This window comes from Lepisma saccharinum, chromosome 4 (assembly GCF_977018435.1).
Source record: "Lepisma saccharinum chromosome 4, izLepSacc3.1, whole genome shotgun sequence".
In the NCBI taxonomy this organism is placed as follows: Eukaryota; Metazoa; Arthropoda; class Insecta; order Zygentoma; family Lepismatidae; genus Lepisma; species Lepisma saccharinum.
The window spans coordinates 53,148,712-53,173,421 of NC_139232.1; the positions used below are offsets into that span (position 1 = coordinate 53,148,712).

At 37.1% G+C, this 24,710-nt stretch overlaps 1 protein-coding gene across 2 annotated transcripts in view; it reads left to right on the forward strand.

Moving 5' to 3' along the window:
* The first annotated feature begins 6,526 nt into the window (after window positions 1-6,526).
* Window positions 6,527-24,710, forward strand: part of Rala (Ras-like protein A) — a 70,626-nt gene continuing 52,442 nt past the window's right edge. The window contains exon 1 of one of the 2 annotated variants that reach the window (XM_083120508.1): window positions 6,527-6,825. In XM_083120508.1, the coding sequence (XP_082976634.1) occupies window positions 6,722-6,825 (104 nt within the window). In that variant the 5' untranslated portion in view covers window positions 6,527-6,721. The remainder of the gene's footprint in view (window positions 6,826-24,710) is intronic. The other variant, XM_083120507.1, reaches the window with a different exon arrangement.

The following is a 24,710-nucleotide window of genomic DNA, read 5'->3' on the forward strand; positions in this document are numbered from 1 at the left end:
TCATTTGTACACTAGAATTCGGGATTCTTGGGATTTTGACAGAGCAGCACACTGTAAGCAATAAGATCATATGGGTACTTGGCTTAGTTTTAAGTGTAGCCAAATCTGTCTGTTAGGGTTCTTCATTTGTACACTAGGATTCAGGGTTCTTGGGATTGAGAGCATATCACACTTGAGCAATTGGGGCGTATGGGCATCTTGGCATAGTTTTAAGTGTAGCCAAATCGGGCTGTTTAATCAAATGACCTCTTCATTTGTTGCGCCAATAATATCACCAATACAACTACTATCAATAATTTTAATTTAGCCATTAAAATTAAATGTAAGCAGATCTTAAGAAGTGTGTATAGGTTACCTACAATGATATTCCAACTCGGCGTATGGATGTATGAATCAGTAGAATAGAAATCGTCCAAATATTCTGTTTTACCGGTAAGTATCCTCATTTCATTAAGTATTTTTAACGTTTCTGTGTAATCTTAAACTTAATTACTTAAACTTTTATGATCGCGACAAATCTTTCTGATGAAAGTTCTTGCTCCTTGAATGTTTTAAAGAGTCTCGATCATATTTTTAAATGTTTCTCTTGTCCAAGTACAGGAGCGCCGAAACCAGGGGGCCGGCGGGCGCTGGTCCCCCTAGTTCTCCGTTGGGCCCCTCCTTATAAGGGGCCAATGTATAACTTTCAACACAATTTCATTTTGTAACAAAATCTGCAAAATACAGTCCATGGCGTACTACATGCAAGAGAGTTAACATTTGGGTATCTTCACAAAGGGCCATCTCTTACACCGCTGAAACCAGTAAGGAATTAGCTCCACTGAGCATGAATATTACAGATTTACTTCTTCTACCAGGTGGGGTGTAAGGAGAGACTCCTGTAAGCACCCAAATATCAATCTTACTTTCACGTAGTACACCGTGCGCTGCATTTAGCAGGCTAACTAGACTCTTGCCTGTGGACTCACATCCAAACAATCCTCTGTGGGAACGAGTTCGAGGGCAATGTATTTCGATTTTACTTTTGTGCCTCTTTTGGGCTAATCACGAGGATCAACATGATTAGGAATTAGATAAAATGGATGAAAGGACACTGCCAAAGGACCAACCGAGATCCCAACTTTGAACATTTGGTTAAAAACAATAACTTCATTGGATTGCTCCATTCGCACTGATCGTTTTCTGGCACGTCCACTATTTGTCACATTCACACTTTTCCTCAGATGGACTTAACATTCTTTACTGTTGTTCAGTAAATATTCGATATATTAAAACTTTTTTACATTAATTTCCTTGCCAGGACCAACAATTTTTAGCGGTCTTAACTAAGGTAGATATTGAGTACGCGTTGTTATATCTCTATTCCTATACCTTCTTGTTGCATGGGACCGGTGGTTACCCACCATTGCGAGGAAATTGTGGAGCTACGAATCAGTAGCGTAATCCGGTCATACAACAATGACAGGGGGTTCATCCGGGGCCTCCGAGATGCGTATACTTCGTGTATACTCCGTATACGGGCCGCAACCTGTGATATTGAAAAGGCTCATGACGTCAAAGGATTGAATGATCGAGTTGTTCGAAAAAGAGTTCCTGCAAATATATTTATTTTAGAGTAAGAATACTAATTATTATAGCAAATTAAGCATTGTTATGTCCTGATCAGTTACAAGTAAATTTATGCCTTTCTATTTAATACAACATTTAATGAGATGTTAGTAAAAAAAAGTGTGTTCAGCCAATGTGAAGTACGACATTTAAGAATTTGTGTATGGGGATATTAATTACACGGATGCCGAACTTTTAACTACTAATTATATTCCTTTATTTAACACGAAAAATGTTGATAGTTATTTATATGTCCATATTATTGCTCATACGTTGTCTGAAATTGTGTAGCTCAAAGTTCAAAAGTGACGTGTCATGCATCTTTTTTTTCTTTCTAGCCACAGTAGAAGATATTCACTTGCTTCTTCAAGCTATGTAACGGTTCACAAGAATTATGATCTTGATGACATACATCACGTAAGAGAAATATAATGTACATTAATATAATTTTACGAGATTGTTCAATTTTAATTAATAACCTATTTCACAAATACATTGTGGATAATTTTGTACCTTTGTACTCAGTAATGGATGTTATATTTTCCCTTTGTCGAGTTTTTTTTCTGTCAAAGACAAGAAGAAATCTTTATGATTATTGCGATGTAGTTAGTGAACAATAAAAAAATGTGTACTTGCGTCACCAGCATTTAAGGTACTTGGAAATGTAGAACGAGAATCTGTAGATAAGTTGCTAAAGCGAAAATTTACTAGTATTGAAAGAATAACGATTCGTTTCGTACACTTGCAGTCAGTCATTGCGATTTCATTTTCATGTAACCTATTTGCTATATTCCCGCTTCTCCCTCTAACTTCGCTTATGAGTCATGACCTAACCTGAGGAATGGCATAGAAAAATACTGTCTAAATATTTAATGGCCATCACTCGAATTAGCTCAAGCTGCGGTAACTTTGTCCTTGAATGTCGAAAATGAGGTCTCGTAGCCAAAATAACGGAAGTTGAGTTGCCATCACTGGTGCATGACAATGTTCTTTTAGGCTGCGATTACCTCTCCGAAAATAAAAAAAGGAATCTGTCGGGATAATGCGGCAAATGATGTAAACAGAAAGGATGCCAGCGCGGAAACAGGGCCAATCTTTTTCACAAGTTCTCCTTTTCGTGGATTACACTGACGATTGTTGGTGAATGTGGGAAGCGGAAAGAAATGGAGGCAATGTTGCCTGATATTTGTATGGTGATTCTTAAAATGTCAGCAGCACAAAAGAAAGTAAATAAGCAGATAGATGAAAGAATTCTAGTAAAGATTTTAAAGATAAAATCCAAAACGGTTCTGTAATAAAGTTTATATTGAATATACTACATTTAGAACATGTCTAACCTTTGTGTTATAATGTAGGTAAAGCAATGTACGTACTTTCTTTAATACGTACATTATATTCATATAAACAGAATGAAGGCTTACCTAAAGCGGTGTGGTGGTTAACGCTTTCGCTTTGTAATCCAGGAGTGTATGTTCTAGGCTAACTAGGCTACCTGCGAAGCCTGAAATCTAGAGAATAAAATACAGGAGAAAAATCGACCAGAAATTCATATCAGTGAGATGATGATGCTGATTCTGGAGTTGGCAACGTGATTTCTTATGAGTTGGTAACCTGATTTCCTATGGGTTGGCAACCTGATTTCTTATGGGTTGGCAACATGATTTCCTATCAGTTGGCAACCTGATTCCTTATGAGTTGGCAACCTGATTTCTTAGGAGTTGGTCAATTTATTTCTATTCATAGCCTAAGACCACTGACATAGTGAGATAGCCCAGATCTTGGACTCAGTATACGCCACTGTTGTAATCAATAGGTCTAGGGTTAAATCCTGGATGAAGACACATTTCAGTGGTTCAGGTCTGTGGCTCTGAAACGCAGCTTAGAATAATCAAGGTAAAAAATAATATGGGTACATGTTACCTTCATAGAACAGAAGAATCACTGGTAATCGGTAGGGACACAAATTTATGGTAAATAAAAACTGAGGAGAGCGGTATATAAAATGTTAGATCAGCGGTATATACCAGCGGTGGAAAAAAAAATTGGCACACACTTTTTCATCATGAGAGGAAACAACATACAAAAGAGCTATAAATTGAAAAACTACTTCATTTTTATATACTGTACACATACACAAGTACTTAGCTGTCCAACCAAAAAGAAAACATCAACACAAAATCACTTCATTTCTAAATTGCATATCTCAAGTGATTTATTCATTGTATGTATTTAAAGGATATCCTTGCTGTCCAACACATACACACATACTGCACATACACAAACACATGTTGAAAATCACATGATGATAAACAGAATTCATTCGTGACTGAACACAAATGACACCATTGTTTCCCTTGATGTGCGGGAACAGACTAATCTTATCGCTGCTACAGCTAGCAAGTTCAATGAAACTGGAAGTTGAGTAGACATTCGGGGAAAGAAAGGAATGCAGCTTGACAGGGAGCGAAGTTTTCGAACTGAGATTATGTGCATGGGAAACCCCAATTTGCAGCGTCTTCTTGATGTGATCGAAGATAAAACGTTCTACAGCTACAAGCGGTAGGAGACTTTAGGCAAACGTTTCGTTACAAATCGACAGTTTGCGCGCACAACCTCGATTGCCGGTTTTTGCGTGTTTTCTACTTAATTTGATGATATTTCACGGTTATTTCGCGAAAAGCGTTCATTTCGTGGAAAAGCACACATTTCGCATTACTTCGCGAATAAAACTCATGCATATTTCATCATTGGGGGTGTAGTTACGTGCAGAATGTTCAAAATTGCATCTTTTTTTTTTCACATTTCGCGATTTCGCGCATCGCGAAAGTTCAATGTCCCTAGTAATCGGAAACATATATAATTTTCTCGTTGACAAGAAGAATCTAGTTTCACATTTTCCTCTTGAGAACGTAATATTCATATCCATAGGACTAAGTTTTCTTCTTTTCTAAAGCCAACGTATTTTTTTATGTCCTAATTATTCACATTACGAATTTTTCACATCACGAGTTTACACTGCACTAAATATTCAACGTTTGGAGCCCGGTTGGCCTTTTGTCAGAGTCCTCTCATGAACTTCATCTAATTCCTAATCATATTCATCATCACGATTAGCCTAAAAGAGGCACAAATCAAAGTAAAATAAGGAGAAATACATCTGCCATCTGTGGTCCTAAACCAAAACTAAACCCTAATCAACGCCAGAGGTAAATTACGACTGCCAGCGTGTCGAGTCCTATGGCCGTCGTTACATAGTTTTCTATGGGACTGAGTATCCTCAACCTAACCTAACCTAAAGCTGCCACCAATCTCAATACAATGATCTAGCTCCATCACTTTTGTTGTAAGTCATGCGCCACTCTCAGTCCTCTTATCATCCATGAAGTTGCCCTCAGCAGCGCTCCCTACAAAGTTTTTTTTCCAAAAAGCATCTAATTTATCCTTCCCGTCGTGCAATTCTGAAATAGTAGATGTTCTCTCTTCGTTTGTACGTACCTCACAATGAGACACAGACAACGCTGCTAAGTTTTAATCTCTCTACTTATAAACTGCACTTTGAAATTGAAGCAGTTTCTGTTTTGTTTGAATACCTTATGATTTCTGAAGATTTTCCGTGGTTAGGGCCAAAGGAGTACCTGAGGTGAGGCCTGATGAGGCTACAGAATCATGAGCGAAAAGTAAAATTTTGGTATTTCTCTTATTTTGAGTCGATTTTCTGCCACTTTAGCTAATTCCGACGAGAACAACCTTATATACCGTATACAGGGGATAAATCTGATAAGTCCAATTTTATCGATTGCTGACTTGCTGCTGTCATTGGTATTAAATAGCTCCGTCAGTGCAGTTTAGACGAAAAACTCGGTAAGTCTTGAGAAATGCGAAAGTTTTAAAAAGGTGTGCAGTGGAAAAGTAATGAAATTGTTCTCTTGTAAAAACAGGAAAATGTACAAGGTTTTCCCCCTCGACTCTTCATGTATGTTCGTATGCATGTATGACCTCGTGCTCCATTTGGGGAGGGGCACTGAACCTTAGCTTCATACTTCCTACAAGAAGTAGGTGGGCCACGGCCCACCTAAAATCAGGCGGGCCCATCTTGTCAAAACGCAACATGCAAATTTCGTAATAATAACAAAATGAAAAGTATGTAGATATAGATAGTGATGACTATGATGAGAAACCTTACAAGATTCGAACCCAGGATCTCTGGTTTCGGGCCATGGTGTACCAACCTCTGGATAATGGATGTCTTAATTTAAATTATACACATTTGCAATGCAACATTTGATTGATTGATTGATTTGCTTTATTTTACTTCGATCTTCGTGCCACTTTTGGATGATAAAATTGATGAATGGACACTCACAAACATTCATGCCCAGGCCGGGATTCGAACATGGAACCCCTGGCGTCGTAGCGCAATGTGCTAACCAATTATTGGACAATAAATCCTTGTTTGTATCCTGTAATAACAATGTGTTTATCGAAATAGTTCTTGATGTGGCACAACCAAATATTCGACATCCTTTCAGAAACTACAGCGCCCGTAGGAATAGGATACATGAAGCTCTTGGTTCAGCAGCCCCCAAAATACAATTCTGGATACGCTACTGTTTGAGTGCCTTGTGGTCGAAGAGAAATGATCTAATATCCCGTCATGCATGGGAGAGAAAAGCGAGAACGAAGCTCTCCAGTTATTCGTCACTGTGCTTTGTTTAGTACCTTTTCCGTTCCTTTGTGTTCGCTGCCCACCTTATCACGCGCCGACTGCCTCCGTCGCGATAACTCTTCCCACGAGGCCTTTCGTCCGCGAGCCAGCACAGACAAGGGTCGTTTCCTTCAAACAAAACAAGCAATTACAAACAGCACGCCCTAAAAACACCACCATTGGCGTTACGCTCTGATGGGTGCGTGCATTTTTTCTGTGAGAGCTCCGTCGTCGCCCGAGTCACTTCCAGTTAGTCGTCTTTCTCCAGTGACTCCGACAGCCGGTTTTAATCCTCACGTTGCTATTGCTATGTCGAAGCGGTAACGCACCTCTCCTGGCACGAGTACGTAACGATATTGTTTTGGTGAATTTCCTTCCTGGAACTTTTTTAAAAACTTCGTGTGCTTCATGGGAAACATCTGCGCCTCGAAACCCCAGAATGGGCATCTGAAAAGGGGTTCGAGAACGTCCAGCAAAAAAACTTGGAAGAACTTGACGAATGTTCTCTTCAGGTAAGTCCACGTTTTCCATGATGTTATGCTTCTAGAGTACGTAACGGCATCATGTAATTTGTTGGCAAAACCCCGGAAATTAGTGGTTTGCGTCACGGGTCGTCTCTTCTCAAGGATATAGGTATTAGTCCGAACCTCAGTTCACAGTCTGTAAGAACTCGATGCTTAACATGGCCTCCCCCTATGGTGTAGCGGTAACGTCGTGGCCTTGTAATCAAGGCGTCCCGGGTTCGATACCCGGTGGAGGCTAGGAGCATGGCACGGTGGTTCGGATCCCATTTTAAACTGAGTGGACTTAAAAGAACAATTCAATCAATCATTGTTTAAAATGCTGATCTTCATGACGGAATGGTTATCACTGAGTGGTATTACACCAGGGATCTGTGTTCGAATCCCGGTCTGGGCTTTGCTGTCCGTTGTGAGTGTCCCTCCATCAGTTTCATCATATCATCAATCATCCTCATCGTCGCGACTAGCCAAAAATGACAGAGAGCGACGCTAAATAACAAATCACATCAATGTTTAACATGTTTAGAACTTAATATGTTTAAAACATGAGCACTGAGACTCTTACATTCATCAACATATACTCAACAGTTGCTTCGGTGGCCGAACGCGCTATCGCCATCAAGGGTTCCGGGTTCGAGCCCCGACCTGGGCATAGATGTTATTTGTGAGTATTCATTTATCATTTTCAAGTGATTGATTGAGTTAGTGTTTTAAGTCCACTTTATGCACAATAATGCTAATCGGGACTGGACCTACCTACAGTTTAAAGTGGCATCCGAACCGCTATGTGCCTCCACCGGGTATCGAATCCGGGACCCCTTGATTACAAGGCGACGACGCCTCCATTACGCCATCGGGGAGGCCCTATCATTTTCAAGTATTCATAATTCATCTTCATTGTCGCGATTAGCCAGAAATAGCAGTAAGAACGACACATACTCAATCATCAGCATTCCAGGGTGAAAGAGGGGTAATAACCCCACGTAATACCCACTGATGTGAGCATATTTCTTCGGCCAGCCATTCTGATTAAGGGATTTGCGTGATTCTTTCTCAGTTACTCCAGGCAAATACTGGGATGGTTGGTACCTTCAGTGAAGGTCACATAAGTAAGTTTCCTCCCATTTTCTTGTCACTAGCATTACATCGTCCTCCCACACGTCGTTGCGATTAATCCAATGGAAGCGCGGCAACAGAACGGAAGAGTTTCGCTTCCGGCGCCCCAGTGGGCCATAGCTCTCAAGATAATCTGCAAACTTCTAGCCGGAAATTCCGTCTTCGGTTCCGCACGTTCTTCTGTAGTAAGCGTTACACCATTTGATTTCAATAGAAGCAGACGACAGAAGTTCTGTTGTCGGATTTTTTCGTGTTTCCCTGCGTCTGAGTGTGCGGGGTCCTTTAAGCAACCAACATACAGACGGCGTATGCATTTCAAATCTATCTATGAAATATGAAATTGCTACTTGTACTAAATTTGATGTGGTTTCTTAACATTTTTTTTTTCAGACGAAAACCAGACCTTTTGCTAATTCTATTTAAAAAGTTGCAGATTTTTTGTAAACTTTTCTTTCTAAGGTGCTTACTAAAATAACATAAAGCGTCGTTTAATTATCATTAGAATTAGACGTGTGTCTACAGTGCTAATTACCCAGGATATTTCTTTTTGCACCGCCAAAGTTGTACGCTTTAATAAAAGCCTGCTTCTAATATATGGATAGCTCGATGAACGTGTCTATCACGCACAATTTTGTCTTAAAAAAATAGATTTAAAATTTCCATCCGCAGGTGGATGTTTTCGCATGAGTAAAGAAACCTCCCAAAAGAGAGAAATGGACAATCTTCTGGTCCCAGATGTTGAAGCTACCCAGCCGCGAATCATCAGTAATGATGACTTCAAGGTTACACGTCAATTACATGCCTGCAGAGAGGTGAAGGATGCTTGATTATCAAGATTCGTGAACTACGCATCAACAACAGCTGCGAGATACTGTGATCAATATTGGTTACCTCCCGTTTCGCCGAATGCCCCGGAGACAAATATCTCTCCCAAGCAACATTTTCGGCGAAATAGGAATTCCCGTTTTGCCGAATCCCCTTTCGCCGAATATTCTGAGGCGAGGAAATTTTCCCTCTGCCGGGAAATTTCAGGAACTGAAGGGATAAGAATATTTCGACCAAGTCAAAATAAAAAACTCATTATACATTTTCATTGACGATGAAAGTGAATGTATGCTAGGTTTAGATAATTGGATGTCAGAAACTCGTTGTAAATGCAAAGAATGTTTTATTTGCAGAATCAGAGTACAGGATTTCCTCCATACAGAATTTTGACGTAAATCATGCAAATGCTAACAGTAACTTACACGTACGTCTACATACTGCGTGAGTCCTATAGCGCCAGTACTCAATATTGCCTTCAATCAATGTCTTGATCCGCTTGTCCGAAAGCACCACCTCAACCTCCGTCATTTCGGTCCGTTACCAGCTTCCAATATGGTAATTAACCCTTCATTCTCGCTTTGCAGTTCATTTCTTTTTTGAGAACATGGATGTAACAAATGTAAGTTTGATGTTAATTCCTTTTGCTGCGTTTTAAAGTTATTAACATTGACTGTACTTAATACTGGGTACAAATGTTTTGACATTTCAAAAACAGGAAAGATTAAAACAAATAATATTCGAGGTATCTTATTTTAGAACTGCATAGCTGCATTATGTCATGCGTATAAGAGAACTCATAACGAGATAATAAGTGTTAAAATTTTGAATTTGAATTTAAAAGTTGGGGTGCGTCAGCACTTAGGCTATTTTGCACCCGTCGCATTATACGCGGTCCAGCCCCTTACCATAACTAAAATAGCAAAATTGCCATGTCGTGTTACTAAAACATTAAAATATTCTGACTTTCGTTAAAAGCTGAGGCTGTGAAAAGTCACTCAGCACACACAAGAACAAGAAACAGGACAGCACACACAAAATTATACTGGCCATAATTCCAGTCGCCAGAGTCTCGTTAGTCTGCAAAATGCAGTTCAGGGTGTACTATGTGGAAAGTGAAAGTGTTAAAATATAAGTTTTTCTACATTCATAGTAGAAAAAGTTAAATAAGGCGTTGTTGCTCTCCGCCTCTAAAGGTACAGTCACGGACACTTCTGGGTTGTAGCGATTCCATTGAAAGTAAATGAAGTCATTACAACCCAGAAGTGTCCGTGACTATACAATAGGGTTCAACTTTTTCTCGTTGTCCGCTCGTGTCTCGGCACAATCCCTACCTTGGAAGTAGCTCTTCCATAGCATGCTGACTGCATTCCCGTTTGCAGCTCTTTCAAAAGAGTGATGAATTCGTAAACGTTCGGATGGTGTTTCTGTAGCCTCTTGTCAGCCATGAATGCCATCCCTGCACATAATTCATTGTTTATATAGGCACTTATTACTACAATATTTCTGACTCTATATACAATAGGAAATTACTTTTAAGTTCTTTTTAAACACTTAAAAATATCTTAAATTGATATCGATGTGTACTTACGAGGGATGTGTACTTTCGTGTAAATGTGTTCCAGCTTTAGATACAAGTTCTTCATCATGAAGAACTACTGATGCAATAAGATCTGCTCTCAACTCGTTTACAAATGCGATACACGAATCCTTTGCATACCACAAGTTTGCCGCCACTTTTAGCACTTATAAAGGACACTGACATCTTGCTATGGACCTTCTCCGTCAACGTGCGATTCAGATTGTTTTTAAATTTGGCACCAGACGAAGAAGACACCTCAAACACCTGAAATTTCTCTCCCTTCAAAATATTCCGCGAAAGGGGATTCGGGCAAACGGGAATTCTTCTTTACCCGAAAATTTTACATAGGTGTGAAATCTGTTATAATGCGCCTCTGGGCCATTCGACGAAAGGAGATTCGGGGAAATGGAAGACAAGACCAATATTATGTTCCATGAGGGCGATGCTTTGCAAAAATAGTGTTTTTGACTTCTAATATAAAATCAGTAAGTGAACTAAATTGTTTAATAATAACATTGATTACAAATTGAATCTATGCTTGAGTTATTTTTTTTTTAATTTTAATTTTATGTAAACTTAATATATAAATTTGGAATAGGCAGCTTTATAAACCTATAAACCCAAAAAACGTTGACAACTTTTGTTTTTTTCGTAATAATGCATAATGGAATTGAATATATCTAGGAGAAGTGATATTCGTGAAATTGAAGGTATTGTTGTGTCGTCACCTGGACTTCATGAGGAATACTTATTAGTATTATTATTTTAACAGTTTTACATAAATAATTCCTCATATTTGTCTTAACTCACGTTAAATTATCCTTGTACTCTTGAACAGTCGTTTTGTACAAATTTGTGAGAACCTACAAAAACATACGTCGTAAGTCATAAAATTGCCGAACACAAAAGAGTGTTCGTCAGTCCCACCTGTTCAAAGTCCGTTTTGAGTCAAGACTCTATTGGTGCAAGACCATCTTGAGGTTCAGGCCACAGCGCTCAGTCAAGACGTCATCATCTGGAGGCGATCGTCTTAACGCTGCAAACCCCTCGTCGTAATTTTACCGTAGAGAATTAAGGTATATTTATTTCTTTTATGAAGTTAAATTTTGACATTTACCCTCCCAACGAATATAGTTAGAAGAAAAAAGTATAAGAAGAAACTTCCTGGCGGAAAAATTTGAACATTGTATATCTTTGAAAAATATTATCGGGAATATTTGTCAGCTACAGTAAAACTCGTAACCGTTTTTGCATGAACTTTTGTTAATTAAATCAAAAACCCCATGTTAGGTTGACCGTAAACTTTCCACGTTACTTAATCAATTAAATTGTCTTTAACTTTACCCAAAATTAATCAACCAGATAATGCAATCTGTGTAGCTATTCAATCTCAATACAAAAACTTAATTTCTATATCCGTGCATCAAAAGCGAAAGAAATTGGTACAAGGGCAATGTTACATTTCTGTGAATAAGGACTAAACCTAAATCATTTGTCACGTTGTAATTTCGACTTTATTGAACGAAAGATAATAAACAAATTGAATCCTTTTATTGTCGTTAGTAAGATCTGTGACAATAACTTAAGAGTTTCAACATTTTCACTGAAAAGAAAAAGCAGATTAATATTTCGATCTTAGCGTTCACTTGGGAAATAAACATGTGGAATATTTCCTTACACTGTTTTACACTCTGTTAATAAAAATCGTGAATAATGTTAATAAATTATGAAACAATAAACACCATCACTGATTCAATAATCAAAGTTACAACCATCGAAGCTTCACAAAGACAAAAAATAAAAAGCAGTTCATATGAAACAGTTTTCTGTGTGAAAACATTTGAATTTGAAACATAAATAATATATTCTTGGATACACATCGCACAACATATCTTCCATTAGTATCCGATTAGCATAAAGAAGCATAAAGCGGGGTAAAATAAGAATGTAAATGTACACATGTATCAACTTTGCCCCGTTGTATAGCTTTCTTTCATTAAGCATATTTTGAAACTGAAAATTTGTGTAAATAATATGAATATTTTATCGAATGCTTGCACACAATTTACACTAACAAACTGCTTTGGTAGACAAGAACGTAATATTTTAAATGTTGACTAAATCTACAAATTAATTTGCAATCATAAGCAATAATCTTAACGTTAACCAACGTTTGTAATTCAGGGTAAATTATTTGATATTTCTAAGAAAAATGTTGACAAGAGATAAAACATGACCACATTTAGGAGTATATTAGATGCCTATTCCGGACACATGAACTATTTACTATTATTTATTTATGAGTATAAAACCTTTGTTACGTAACTTGTATCTTTTCGTAGGGACCGAATCACATGGAATTGCACTAAACATTTCCCATTTTCAGCAACATCTTGAAGAAATGTGAACGCTACTCTTACCTTTTTCATCATAATTGCCTCTGCAATTGAGCACACAACACTTATACACCAGACCTCTTGCATATTTAAGCATATTTACACGTCATGTAAACTCGATTACAGTTCTCAAATTTGCATTACAATTCCATATTCACTAAAAAGGTCCAACACTGATTCCGAAGAAGCAAATCAAACATGGCGGCTATCTCGCCTCCAGTTGATGACGCTTAGTCACGTGCCCGGAGCAAGCCATGAGGCCACAGATGAGGTTTTCAGATAGAGAAGGTAATGAATGGACGCCCATAGAAAAAATTCAAGGGAATCAAACTTAAGTCATGTCGAAGCAATACACACACAACACATTGAAAACCGTGTGATGGCATGTAATTGTTTACGAGTCATCGTAAGATAGAACTGTTGTAAATAGAAAAGAACAGACAAGGAAATAAAAACCAGCTGAGAGAATTAAAAAGAAAAAGACAGAGTGAATGAAAAATAAGAAAACAAGAGAGAGGAAGAAAACGGAAATAATAAGCCAGCAAGAGAGAATATGAGAAGAGGAAAATAAAGACTCGAAAGACAGAATGGAAAAACGAGGGAGAAAATGGAAATAAATGAACCAGTAACAGAGAAAATTAGAAAAAGGAAATGAAAAATAGCGAAAGACAAAGTGATAAAAGAAAGATAAATAAGGAAGCCAGAGAGACAGTAAACGAGAAAATAATGAGACAAGAGAGCGGAGAGAAGTAGTAATGGAAGTAATGAAGAGAGAATGAAGTAAACACGAAGAAATATACGGTATTTACGAGTGATGAACGAAACCGAAAATGTAATAAGAAGATGCAAAAATAAAAGGTGATAGAAGGGTGGAAAAGCGATACGATTTCAAATAAAATAAGAGGGGAAGGATTGATTAAAGAAAGTCCTTATTCCGTAGGCGGTCAAGTGACCTTCTTGGCCCAGACCCACCATGTGGGCTCCCATACAGGTCGCCCCCCCCCCCCCCCACACACTTATCACCTGGGCTCGGAACTTGAAAAATTATACCAAACATTATAATATTCCGTTGCCCTTCAGTTAGAACCAACAAACATTATTTTTATTTTGCAATTTTTTTTGTAATTTTTGGCTTAATGGTCATTTTTCAATTCTCTATTGCATTTTATAATTGTTTTGAAGTTCTTGAAATTGCATTTTGTTTTTTCATCATGCATCTTAGTTGCTCTATTTGCTTCTCCAAAAGATCTGCAACTGGAGATATAAAGTAAAATAGCACTTCATTGCTTCTATACTTTGTTTCAGTAATATTACTTGTGTATTGAATAACTATTACTATAAACTAAGTACAATAAATTATTGTAATGAGGTGAATTATTGTACAACGATTATATCGGAGAATTTTACTCAAATAATTTGTATTGGGAGAGACTGCAGTCGCTACAGCATATGAACAAATATCTGGTATAACTATTTCTCCTTATCATTATTAGATATTATTAAAAGTTTCAAGCCATGAGGACGATGTAAAACATGCTTCTTGCATTTTGTTATTACTTTTAACTACCTGAATCTAGAAAAATCTTTGCAGCTGAAGAGAAAATTTTAATCCCGAAATTTGTATTGCGTGACCTCAGACACAAAAATCACTTTTTTGGCATTTGGAAAACTCTTTCATCGAAATATGCACTCTTTGGATTAAGTGGTAGAATATGACCAGTGTCTGTATTTTACACGCTACTTCTCGAGCCAACTTGTTCTTATTTCTTTTCTTCTCTCTCTTTGGTTATTCTGAATGTATACTGGTTAAGTGAAGTTTATTTTCTTAACGACTATCATAAATGTAAGTTTTTAAATAGCAAGAACACTGTCACTTTCAGGGAGTCGGGGTGTTCGACCGAAGCCAAACTTATGACGTTCGTTTTAAGTGTATCAGTCAGCACAGACAGTGTGCAAACAAACATGATCGCATTTCTCCGTCTATAAACGTCTGAAAATAGCTCGAAAGGAGTGATCTAATGTTTCAGTTTCACTTCTCTTGACGTAAGAAATTGCCTAGAAGCGTTCCTTTGCACAGAAACAGATCTGGTCTAAATTTAGTTAGATTATCAGGTGCCTGAAACAATTTGGTATCCACGAGGTTTCCACAGGCATGTAGTTCTAGATATCTGCGAAGGAAGTTGTGTGCAAGGATTGTCAAGAACCTGCGTGAAGAATAGATGCCTGGTTTACTAACAACCTGTTTGGTGCAGGCTAGGGGAGGTTCTGGAAAGTTTGGTGCTGTTCCTAGGCTTCGCATAGGTTATGTTCTCGGGGCAGCAAGTTGTTGCATATGGTTGTGTAGTGCGAGTTATTTCACCTACAATGAAAAACTTGTGGATCATTGTATAAGGAAGAAATATTGCTGGATATTTTTACTACATGATCAAGAAGAAAATGTTGCAAAATGCAGTGAAAATGAAAGTAAGTAAATGTAGTGTTAGCAAATATCATATCAAGCTGCACATGCTATGCTTGTTATGCTATATTTAATGGCAGAGTAGAAGGTTATCAACAAATAACCTGACAGCAATATAGTCAATTATAAAGTATGAGCGCTCATTTTTTTCTTTAATCAATCTCTCTCCGTGATCATTCGTCATCGCACAGATTAACGTTATGGATTTTTATTATCTAGTGTGATAATACATATCCAATATCTACCTGAAAATGCTCAAGATAAAGCACTTTCCCCATTCGTAGAATCTCTACATCGCTCATAACTTACTTCTCATAAGCAACAGGAGGAATATTCATTACAGTTCAGTCTCTGCGCATGCGTTTTTTTAAACTTGGAAGTTTTATGTGCAACGCAAAGATCTACAGCACCGAACTATTTACACTTCAATAATATTGAATACATTTCATTTGCTATTTTTGGTGCTGTGTATTTTATTGTGAGACGCATAATTTAAGATTATTCTTTGTCTTCCCAAGTGTTAATATACACAATGAATATACTCATTCGAGCGTTACTTTATATAACATCCCACACGTCCTTTTTATTATTTCTTTGAACTGGTTTTTATTACCCATACAGAAACGTGCATTAATGTAGAGGAATACTTAAACATATTGTTATTATTAATAATAATAATAATAATAAATTGACTATTAATATGAAAATGATTGTACTACATGAAATTGATTTCTGTCAAAATCATTTGGGTCGACTTTCGCGCAGAGTGGTATTACAGCGCGCTACGACGCCAGAGGTCCTGGGTTCGAGTTCAAGCCTGGGTATGGGTGTTCTGTGTGATTGTCTCTTCAACTCTCTCATCATATCATTACTCATCCCCATCTTCACGATTAGACAAAAATGGCAGAAAAGGAAAGTAAAATAAAACAAATCGATCAATAAATCAAATTCATTTGGAGACAAATTTCTGATAATTAGACAGCGTCAAGCTTCATAATGTTGTAAGTTACTTTGATACAGAAATATACCACCAGTTACGTCGTTAAAACAACCAGACAGACAAAACACATTGTATATAAAATTAATTCAAGTAGAATTGAAATGGAAACCATTTGCAAACACTATTGTAGAGTAACGCTTAAACATTCTCTAATTCAGGAAATGTTGTCAGCAGGATAATTTTAATCTTTATTTACACAGAACTTCCTATGAGTAATACCCGTCGCCTATATATCATATCAGCTCACCAGTCATAAGATCGCAAATAAAGGAAAGTGAATTTTATAAATAACTTTTTCCTGTACATTTTATGAGTCACAAGATACTGCAAAAACTGATTATGTCTAGAGACATTAATTTTTCTCACTGAGCACCAAATCATGAATTTCTGTTTGTAGGTAAATCATTTCTTTTTTAGAGGATTTAGGGAGGTCTTAACGATGCTATAAACAGCGGCATTCTTTGTAAAATGAGAAGATTCCTCTCAACGACGTCCAAAATCTAAAATTCCTCCTTTATGTTTAAAGAAGAGCGAAATTCGAATACTCAAAATTCCTACCTCTCGAGTCTTGCGGGCTGAAACAGAAAAATTTACGCACACCAGAAATAGTAAGTGTAGAAGTATTTATTTAGGACAACAGTGTAAAAAAAAAATAGACAGTGTGGTTAAAAATATTTTACAAAATATCCGTTAGAATCTTGTGTGGAAAGTTGCCTCTGCCTTATAATACCGAGAAAAGGCTATGAAATCTGCTAAATTAAATCTGACCTTATTTTCGCATTGTAAGTGCTACAAAATTATTCCTCTCATTCCTTTTTTCCTCGTAATTTAAAAGGTGTAGTTTATGCAAGAGTCATCGTCCGGAATACTTAAGCAACACAGTTTAATGATAATGCGAGATTCTCAATAATAATAATAATAATATAGTTTAATTGAAATTAAAAAGAGAGGTACATATTATTACATAAGATGAATTATATTAATTTAAATTATAATTAGAAACAATATCACGAAAATTAGCTGTTTGGTGATAGTAATTTTCTGCATATGGTTTAACTTGTGTTCAATGGATGATATTCAACTTGACGTCATCACCAAAGAGCGTATAGCGTCCTATAGCCTATGGGACCATTTTCGTTCCCACGCAGTTCACTTTGGGAAGAAACAGTATGAAGTTTGCAAAAACAAGGCAGATTGCCACGTATTATTGAAAACACATGAAAAGCTTTCTTAGAGCGATAAATTTAAAATATTTTACATGTACACATTCCTCATATGATTATGATAATCATACCTTGACTTACGCACAATGCTTACCCAGCATATTTTCAACGGATGATCTGATCTGTTTGGAGCGTGATTTTGTGCAATGATTTGTGAGGAAGTTATCATCCATTGGCCTTTTGGAAGTTAGCAAAAGGGTTCTAAGAACTATCGTCTCTTGAACATTTATAAGCTACATCAGAAATGATTCCGCCGATTGAACGTACAGAAGTGTTCAGTGGATAGGGCGTTTACTTCTTCTACGGGAGACCCAAGTTCGATTCCAGGGATAAGTGATCTCACGTGAGAATTTTTTACGACAATGCGTCTGTATAAAATGGGTCTAAGGCACACACGTGCTCTAATTAATGGGTACTTGCGATGGGATGGTGGGGAGGTTACAGGACACAATATTACTGATCGATCACACATCACCTCCATCATGGTCGAGACCAAGAACGTGTAGGGTCCTACCTCTACAACCATTTCATGGCACGGTGAAATGGGGATAGCTTCAACTTTAAACAAAGGTGTCCGCAATATATATATATAATTTTATTATTGGGGCCAAATGTTTCACACAGACACGCTGAAATTTTGGAGTTTTGTTAAAAACTGCATGATGTCATTGAGAAGACATTGTTAACACGCTGAGTAAAAGATTGATCATTCACTTCTCATGACAACATGACAGGAAGAAGAGGTACTATAGAAAGGTAAATTCCTGTGCAATTTGAAAATGGATTTGTTAGAAGAGTATATGGTGATGGAGGAGAATGATGTTGTGTTTGAAACATCCATTATGTTCTTATCATTCTGTCGCTTCCTAATCCTGCTCTGTCATCAAATATTAATGGGAGAAACATTGGTAATAGTGTCAAGTTTCCTGTAAGATTGAAATACTATTGTGTGTAAGGAACTGGTATAATTGCGTACAATTTAACTATGTAGTGTATATATTGAGCTACCTTGTAACACATAAAATGCATATCACAAATTTCACATTCATTTTTGTCTAATATTATTTCACTCTAGTCGTTCTACATTATAAAAAATATATAAGTTAATTTCTCTTAGAAATGCAAGAACAATGTATCTTACGAAAATATCCCGCAATTTCAGCAGTAGAAAAGATACATTCATTTTATATTATACTTTATATTTATTGTCTCTTCTTATTGCATAAATATGACAATTCTTTTTAAGTAACTTAATTCAGTGGTGACGAATTTTTAAAATGTTATACGTATAGCTATGCTCACTGGCCAGCCTCTTTTTTCATTGGTCTTGCCCATTTCGTAGTAAATGAATGGGTAGTTTAGTCTATACTTAGGGTTGGCATTAAATGTGTCTGTATCAGTGTCTGAAACTTGTAGCCTATTTGGGAAATTTCTAGCTCAAGAATAGTTGCTTCCTATGTTGAAAATGAAGCCCTCCAGCCTAGGGTGACCAGACACATACATTAAAAAAGAGGACAGAGCATGGCTAAAAAGGAGGACAAAGCCCAAAAAAGAGGACACCTACCCTTAACCTTAGCTTATCCAAAGGGGGGGGGCTGTCTACTTCTTAGATTTTTCAACTGAATATTTTTAGAGAAAAAAAATTGAAAATAAATTACATTGTTCCCTAGAGTGTTCAAAATATTTCGGTATTACATTTGTTCATAAAGACATAAAATGCAACGTAAAGGGAAAATTCACTTGGTTGGGCAACCCCCCGTTTTTTTGGATGCATGTTATTCGTACCATTGATAATGGCAGTGTATAAATGGTTGGTAACGAATGGTATTTTATAGTTATTATTATTTATAAATAACAGCAACTACATAAACACAAAAAAAACTTTGATGGATAAATAATATTGTTTTGTGAGGTTCAGTTTGATAAAATGTGTGTGTGACAATCATACAACAAGTGGCTATTTTTCTCATTTATGATGTTAATTTTTATAATTATTACAATTATTAAATAACTGTACTTATGTTGATTGATTTTGTTTGATTTTCTTCATTTTGTGCCACTTTTGACTAATTTGCGAAGATGGAGATGAGTGATGATATGATGAAATTGATGAATGGATGCGCGTAGTGTGATGTGTTAACCACTCCGCCGGCATCTGTATTTATATAAACAACAAGACAAGCAGTGACGGTTTCTTGAATTTTAGTGATAAAAACAAAGTATGGGCTTTTGAGCCCCCTCAGGTAACTAAGTTTCTCGTACCGCATGGGTAAGCTAAGGTTACCTTGCTTACAGATGATCTGACTTTCTCCAACAATTTGTTGATATTTGTGAGAAAATTCTCTCAACATTTGTATTTAGTTGTCGCGGCACAGAAAATAAATATTTTGCTATATTTTGAGTAGTTCTGAATGACATTCGGCAGACTTACTTGAATTGAAATATTTAGTCTATTTCTCATTTGCATTTTCTAATTCAGTATTACCACCAAAAACCTGCTTTAAGATGCAAAATTAGTAAAAACTTTAACATCATCAATATAAATTCCTTTAATTTAAATCATAGATATTTCATGCATTTTTTAACATCACTGTATTTCCGATTTGTTATATTCCTTCACTTAAAACATTCAAATTCATCAAAACTTTGTATTCAACACAAGACTCACAAGCAACCCATATTGTGCTACCTCTTTAACAAATCCATCTTTTTCAGCACTTTCAATAATTTCCTCTTACCTTTAAACACAGAAAGCAATCTTCTAATAAATTCTCTAACATCTAACAATCATAACTAAGAGTATCTATAATTTTAAGCACACAAATTTGTTCCTTTTCAAATTCTTGGATTTTGGAATGAAATATCCCCATATGTGAATGCAAATGAAACAAGTAAGTTTCGCTTAATCTATTTCCGAAAGAAACTGAATTAAAATTTTATGTAGTTTATGTTTGGACAAGAAACATTTCTGGCACTCTTTCATCAACAGGGAAATGTGACAGCCACTGACACAGATGGGAAGGGGGCTGATGTGGCTGCAGCCCCTCCACAAATATTGAGAAGATCAAAGTTTTCAAATGAAAGCAGCAATAGACTTGTGAAGAACCAAAGACGTAAATGCAAACACCTTTGAAAATGAGCCCCGATTACAAATTTTGCATTTGCACAACTTTTAAAACAAAAGTTAAAAACTACAATTATGATATATATTTTATACTGTATCCCGTTCCGTCCCACCAGAAAGCAATTGCAGCCCCCTCCGAAACAAAATCCTGCGTACGCCTATTTTACACTCTGCCTCATGTTTGATTCTTCCATCCTTAAAACGTTAACGTTAATATTTTCATGCTTTCATTGTTGAATTTATACTCTAGTAAAAGTAAATATTACTCAACAATCAAAATTCTCACTATGCATTTCTGTATTGCGTATGTATGACTCGAAACAGAACTGCAGAGACTGTATGCGTTCCCGCAGGCAATCTGGGGCTCCCTCAGAAGGAGAAGCAACAAGTTAGAAATATAATACTAATGACACGTTCAGAAAAATTGATCATGCGCTCCATGCAAAATAGCAAGTGATGATCGTCAGCATTGATACATTCCCTGTGCAGCACATACCTGTCTGTGCCTCTCCGATGAGGCAGTGGTAGCGTCGTCGCATTGTAATAAAGGGGTCCTGGGTTCGATACCTGGAGGAGACGCATAATGGTTCGGATCTCACTTTAAACTGTAGGTCCAGTCCCAATTAGCCTTACTGTTCATAAGTGGACTTAAAACACCAACTCAATGGATCAATCAATCTTTCCGAAAAAGGAGGACATTTAGCGATTTCTAAAAAATCCGCCCGGACGCCGGACGGACACCTAAAAAGGAGGACATGTCCGGATAAAAGAGGACGTCTGGTCACCCTACTCCAGCCGATGTTTTGAACCTTTTATAAATAGGAGTAAATATGAAGAACAATGATGGAACATACATTCAGAGTATGTGTTTGCAAATTTTAAGTCCATTTTATGCATAGACAAAATAATTAAAATCTAATGGATATCTTTGTTATTGGACTTATGAGATTGTATTCGTCCAATAATAATAATATTACAATAGATCAATCATATTACGTTACATTAATATAGCTACAATAACTTAAGCACACATTCATTCTCAGATTAGTTTCTGCTAGCAAGGAAAATGAACATAGACATCGATGCTGGGGTATCCTAGTTGTGCCTCCACGGGAATCCAACCCGAGACCTCTTCAGTGGCGCCACCACAGAGGAAGCAGGGGGCATTGTCCCTTCCCCCAACCTTCGACGGAAGTAAATTCTTGGGGGGCAAACGTTGACGGCCAAGGGCACCTACAGGGGGCACAGAGGAGCAATTGTCCCCCTCGTTTTCAAATTTTATGCAAATAAAAATAAATTTCGTAAAAATGTCTTTATTTTGTTCATGAAAGTTATACATGTTATGTACAAAAATAATTATCTTCGGAATCATTCATTTTCTGCCATTCAAAAATACAGTTTGTCTGCTTGTTTTCCATTATTAGCTAACGTGAAATTGAATGTGTTGAAAAAATATTTCAAATCGTTTGTTCCAAACAAATGCTTTAGCACCGACTTCTAACCCCTTTTTGCATAATTTATGAGGATAATAACGTATTGGATACTACTACTAATAATAATGTCATTATTGTTATTGTTATTATTATTGGTTCGTTTATCCTGGTACTTGCCCCCCCCCCCAGACAAAAATTCGTGGTTGCGCCTCTCGACCTCTTGATTGCAAGGCGGCATGCGATGTTAACTGGACATTGTCCATTGTCTACTTATTCTACAGAGTGTAACACTACGTATCGAGAGAGCACCTCTTCTCTCACCTTTAAGTGAACAAATTTATTTTTGTCGATGGTGGGAATCGAACCTGAGACTAGGCTTGCCAACTTTAAAGAATAAAATCCCGGCATATTTCTTTACAACCTTCAAATCCTTTAGATTAAAATGGTGTGGAAGATTAATGTCCTGAATATCAGCTGTTATCTGCTTGTAATCTTGCTATCGTGAACACTGGCGTACGCAGGATTTTCTTTTCGGGAGGAGCTGGAATTGTAAAGGTGCATAGTACATAGCTGTTTTCTAGGGGAGTGGCATACACAATAAGCTATTTAATATTTTTTTAACATTCCACTCTCAAAAATGGCAATTAGGGGTCATTTTAGAGAGGGTTTTCATTTACCACTCCGGTTTTTCCCGAGTTATTGGCTATTTTTATTTGAAAATTTTGAGTTCCTTAAAATAACGGAAGGGGCTATAACCCCATCAGCCCCCTCTGCGTACGCCAGTAACCGTGAGTACAAAATTGAATCAAATTGATCAAAACAACGTAGCGACCACATTTCTCAATAAACAAAACAGAATCTAACATATACTTACACAGACCTGTGAAGCCTAACACGATAACAAAATTCTTCAAAATCAAATACTATATATTTTTTAGACCAAAAACAAAAATTAAAAATTAGCATTCGACATAATAACTATAGAAAATAAACACACAGGCATCTTACTGACTTAGCTGTTTCAAACAGCGCCGTCCATCGCTCCACAAGAGAAGGTTGTTAATCCACTATCAAAATAACCGTCAATTCGAGCTTTCTGAAAAGTTTTAGTGGAATGTGGTGAAAATTTCTTGTGTGTGTTGCAAGTTTATAATTAAATCACTGGTAAGTTGCAGCCGTTGGTGCAGGTAGCTCTTAGTTGAAAGCCCCACAACGTCGTCAACGTCGCTACCATCTGTGGGGGCCTCTTTTTTTATAGTTGGAGAGGGGCACAAGGCAATTTGCACCATACAGCCTTGCACCGGAGAACCAACATAACATAAGCAGTTTTGAAACAGTTCTCAGAATTGGTGAGAAATGTCACAAGTCATGTGTAGAAAGTTCGAAACCTGGGTAATCATGGATATTTCCTTGCTCTTCATCCTCATTGTCATGATTAGCCTACAGGGTTATAAAGCAATGGTGTATTCTGAAAATTTGAGTAAGTTTACCGCAATAATTCTTATCTATTGCATACAGTTGCGGTGATTACGGGATCGAGGAGGGTAGCTACACACCAACCCCCACTTTTGGCCTGGCACTATGCAAAACCTTATTTACCAAGGGAATGTAAACTGTCCTTCTCCTCCCTCACACTTTTATAACCTTGCCCCCATGTTTTTGAACCCAATCCCCGACTCTTCTAAAAGTAAAGGAAATATTCTAGATGCTATAATGGAGCACCAGCCGCCATACCTCAACGCTTCTAAAAATGAAGGAAATATTCTAATCTAATGGAGAACCAGCCGCCATACCTCGGCGTTTCTAAGAATTAAGAAACAGCTGCCATACCTCGCCGCTTCTAAAAATTAAGGAAATATTCTTGTCTAATGGAGCACCAGGCGCCATACCTCGACGCTTCAAAAAATTAAGAAAGTATTCTAGTCGTACATGGTCCTTCGAAATATTAAGGAACTATTCTACTATAATCGAGCAACAGCCATACTCCGGTTCTTGAATTAAGGATACATTCTAGTATAATGGAACAACAGTCATATTCCGGCGTTTCTAAAAATTAAGAAAATATTCTAAGGTAATGGAGCAACAGCCACCATAACTGGGCGTTTCTAAAAATTAAGGATATATTTTAGTATAATGGAGCAAAAGTCGTATACACCGCTTTGATAAATTAAGAAAATATTCTAGTTTAATAGAGAACCAGCTACCATACCTCGGCGTTTCTAAAAATTAAGGATATATTCTAGTATAATGGAGCAACAGTCGTACACACCGCTTTGAAAAATATAGAAAATATTCAAATATAATGGAGCACCAGCCGTCAAATCTCGGCGTTTCTAAAAATTAAGGATATATTCTAGTATAAAGGAACAACAGTCTCACCTGGGGCTACGAAAATTTAAGAAAACATTCTAGTATAATGGAGCAGCAGTTAAACTCCGACGTTTCTAAGAATTAGGAAAGTATCCTAATATAATGGAGCACCAGCCGCAATCCCTAGGCGTTCCTAAAAATTAAGGATATATTCTAGTATAAAGGAACAACAGTCTCACCTGGGGCTACGAAAATTTAAGAAAACATTCTAGTATAATGGAGCAGCAGTTAAACTCCGGCATTTCTAAGAATTAGGAAAGTATCCTAATATAATGGAGCACCAGCCGCCCTCCCTCGGCGTTTCTAAAAATTAAGGATATATTCTAGTAGAAAGGAACAACAGTCGTACGGG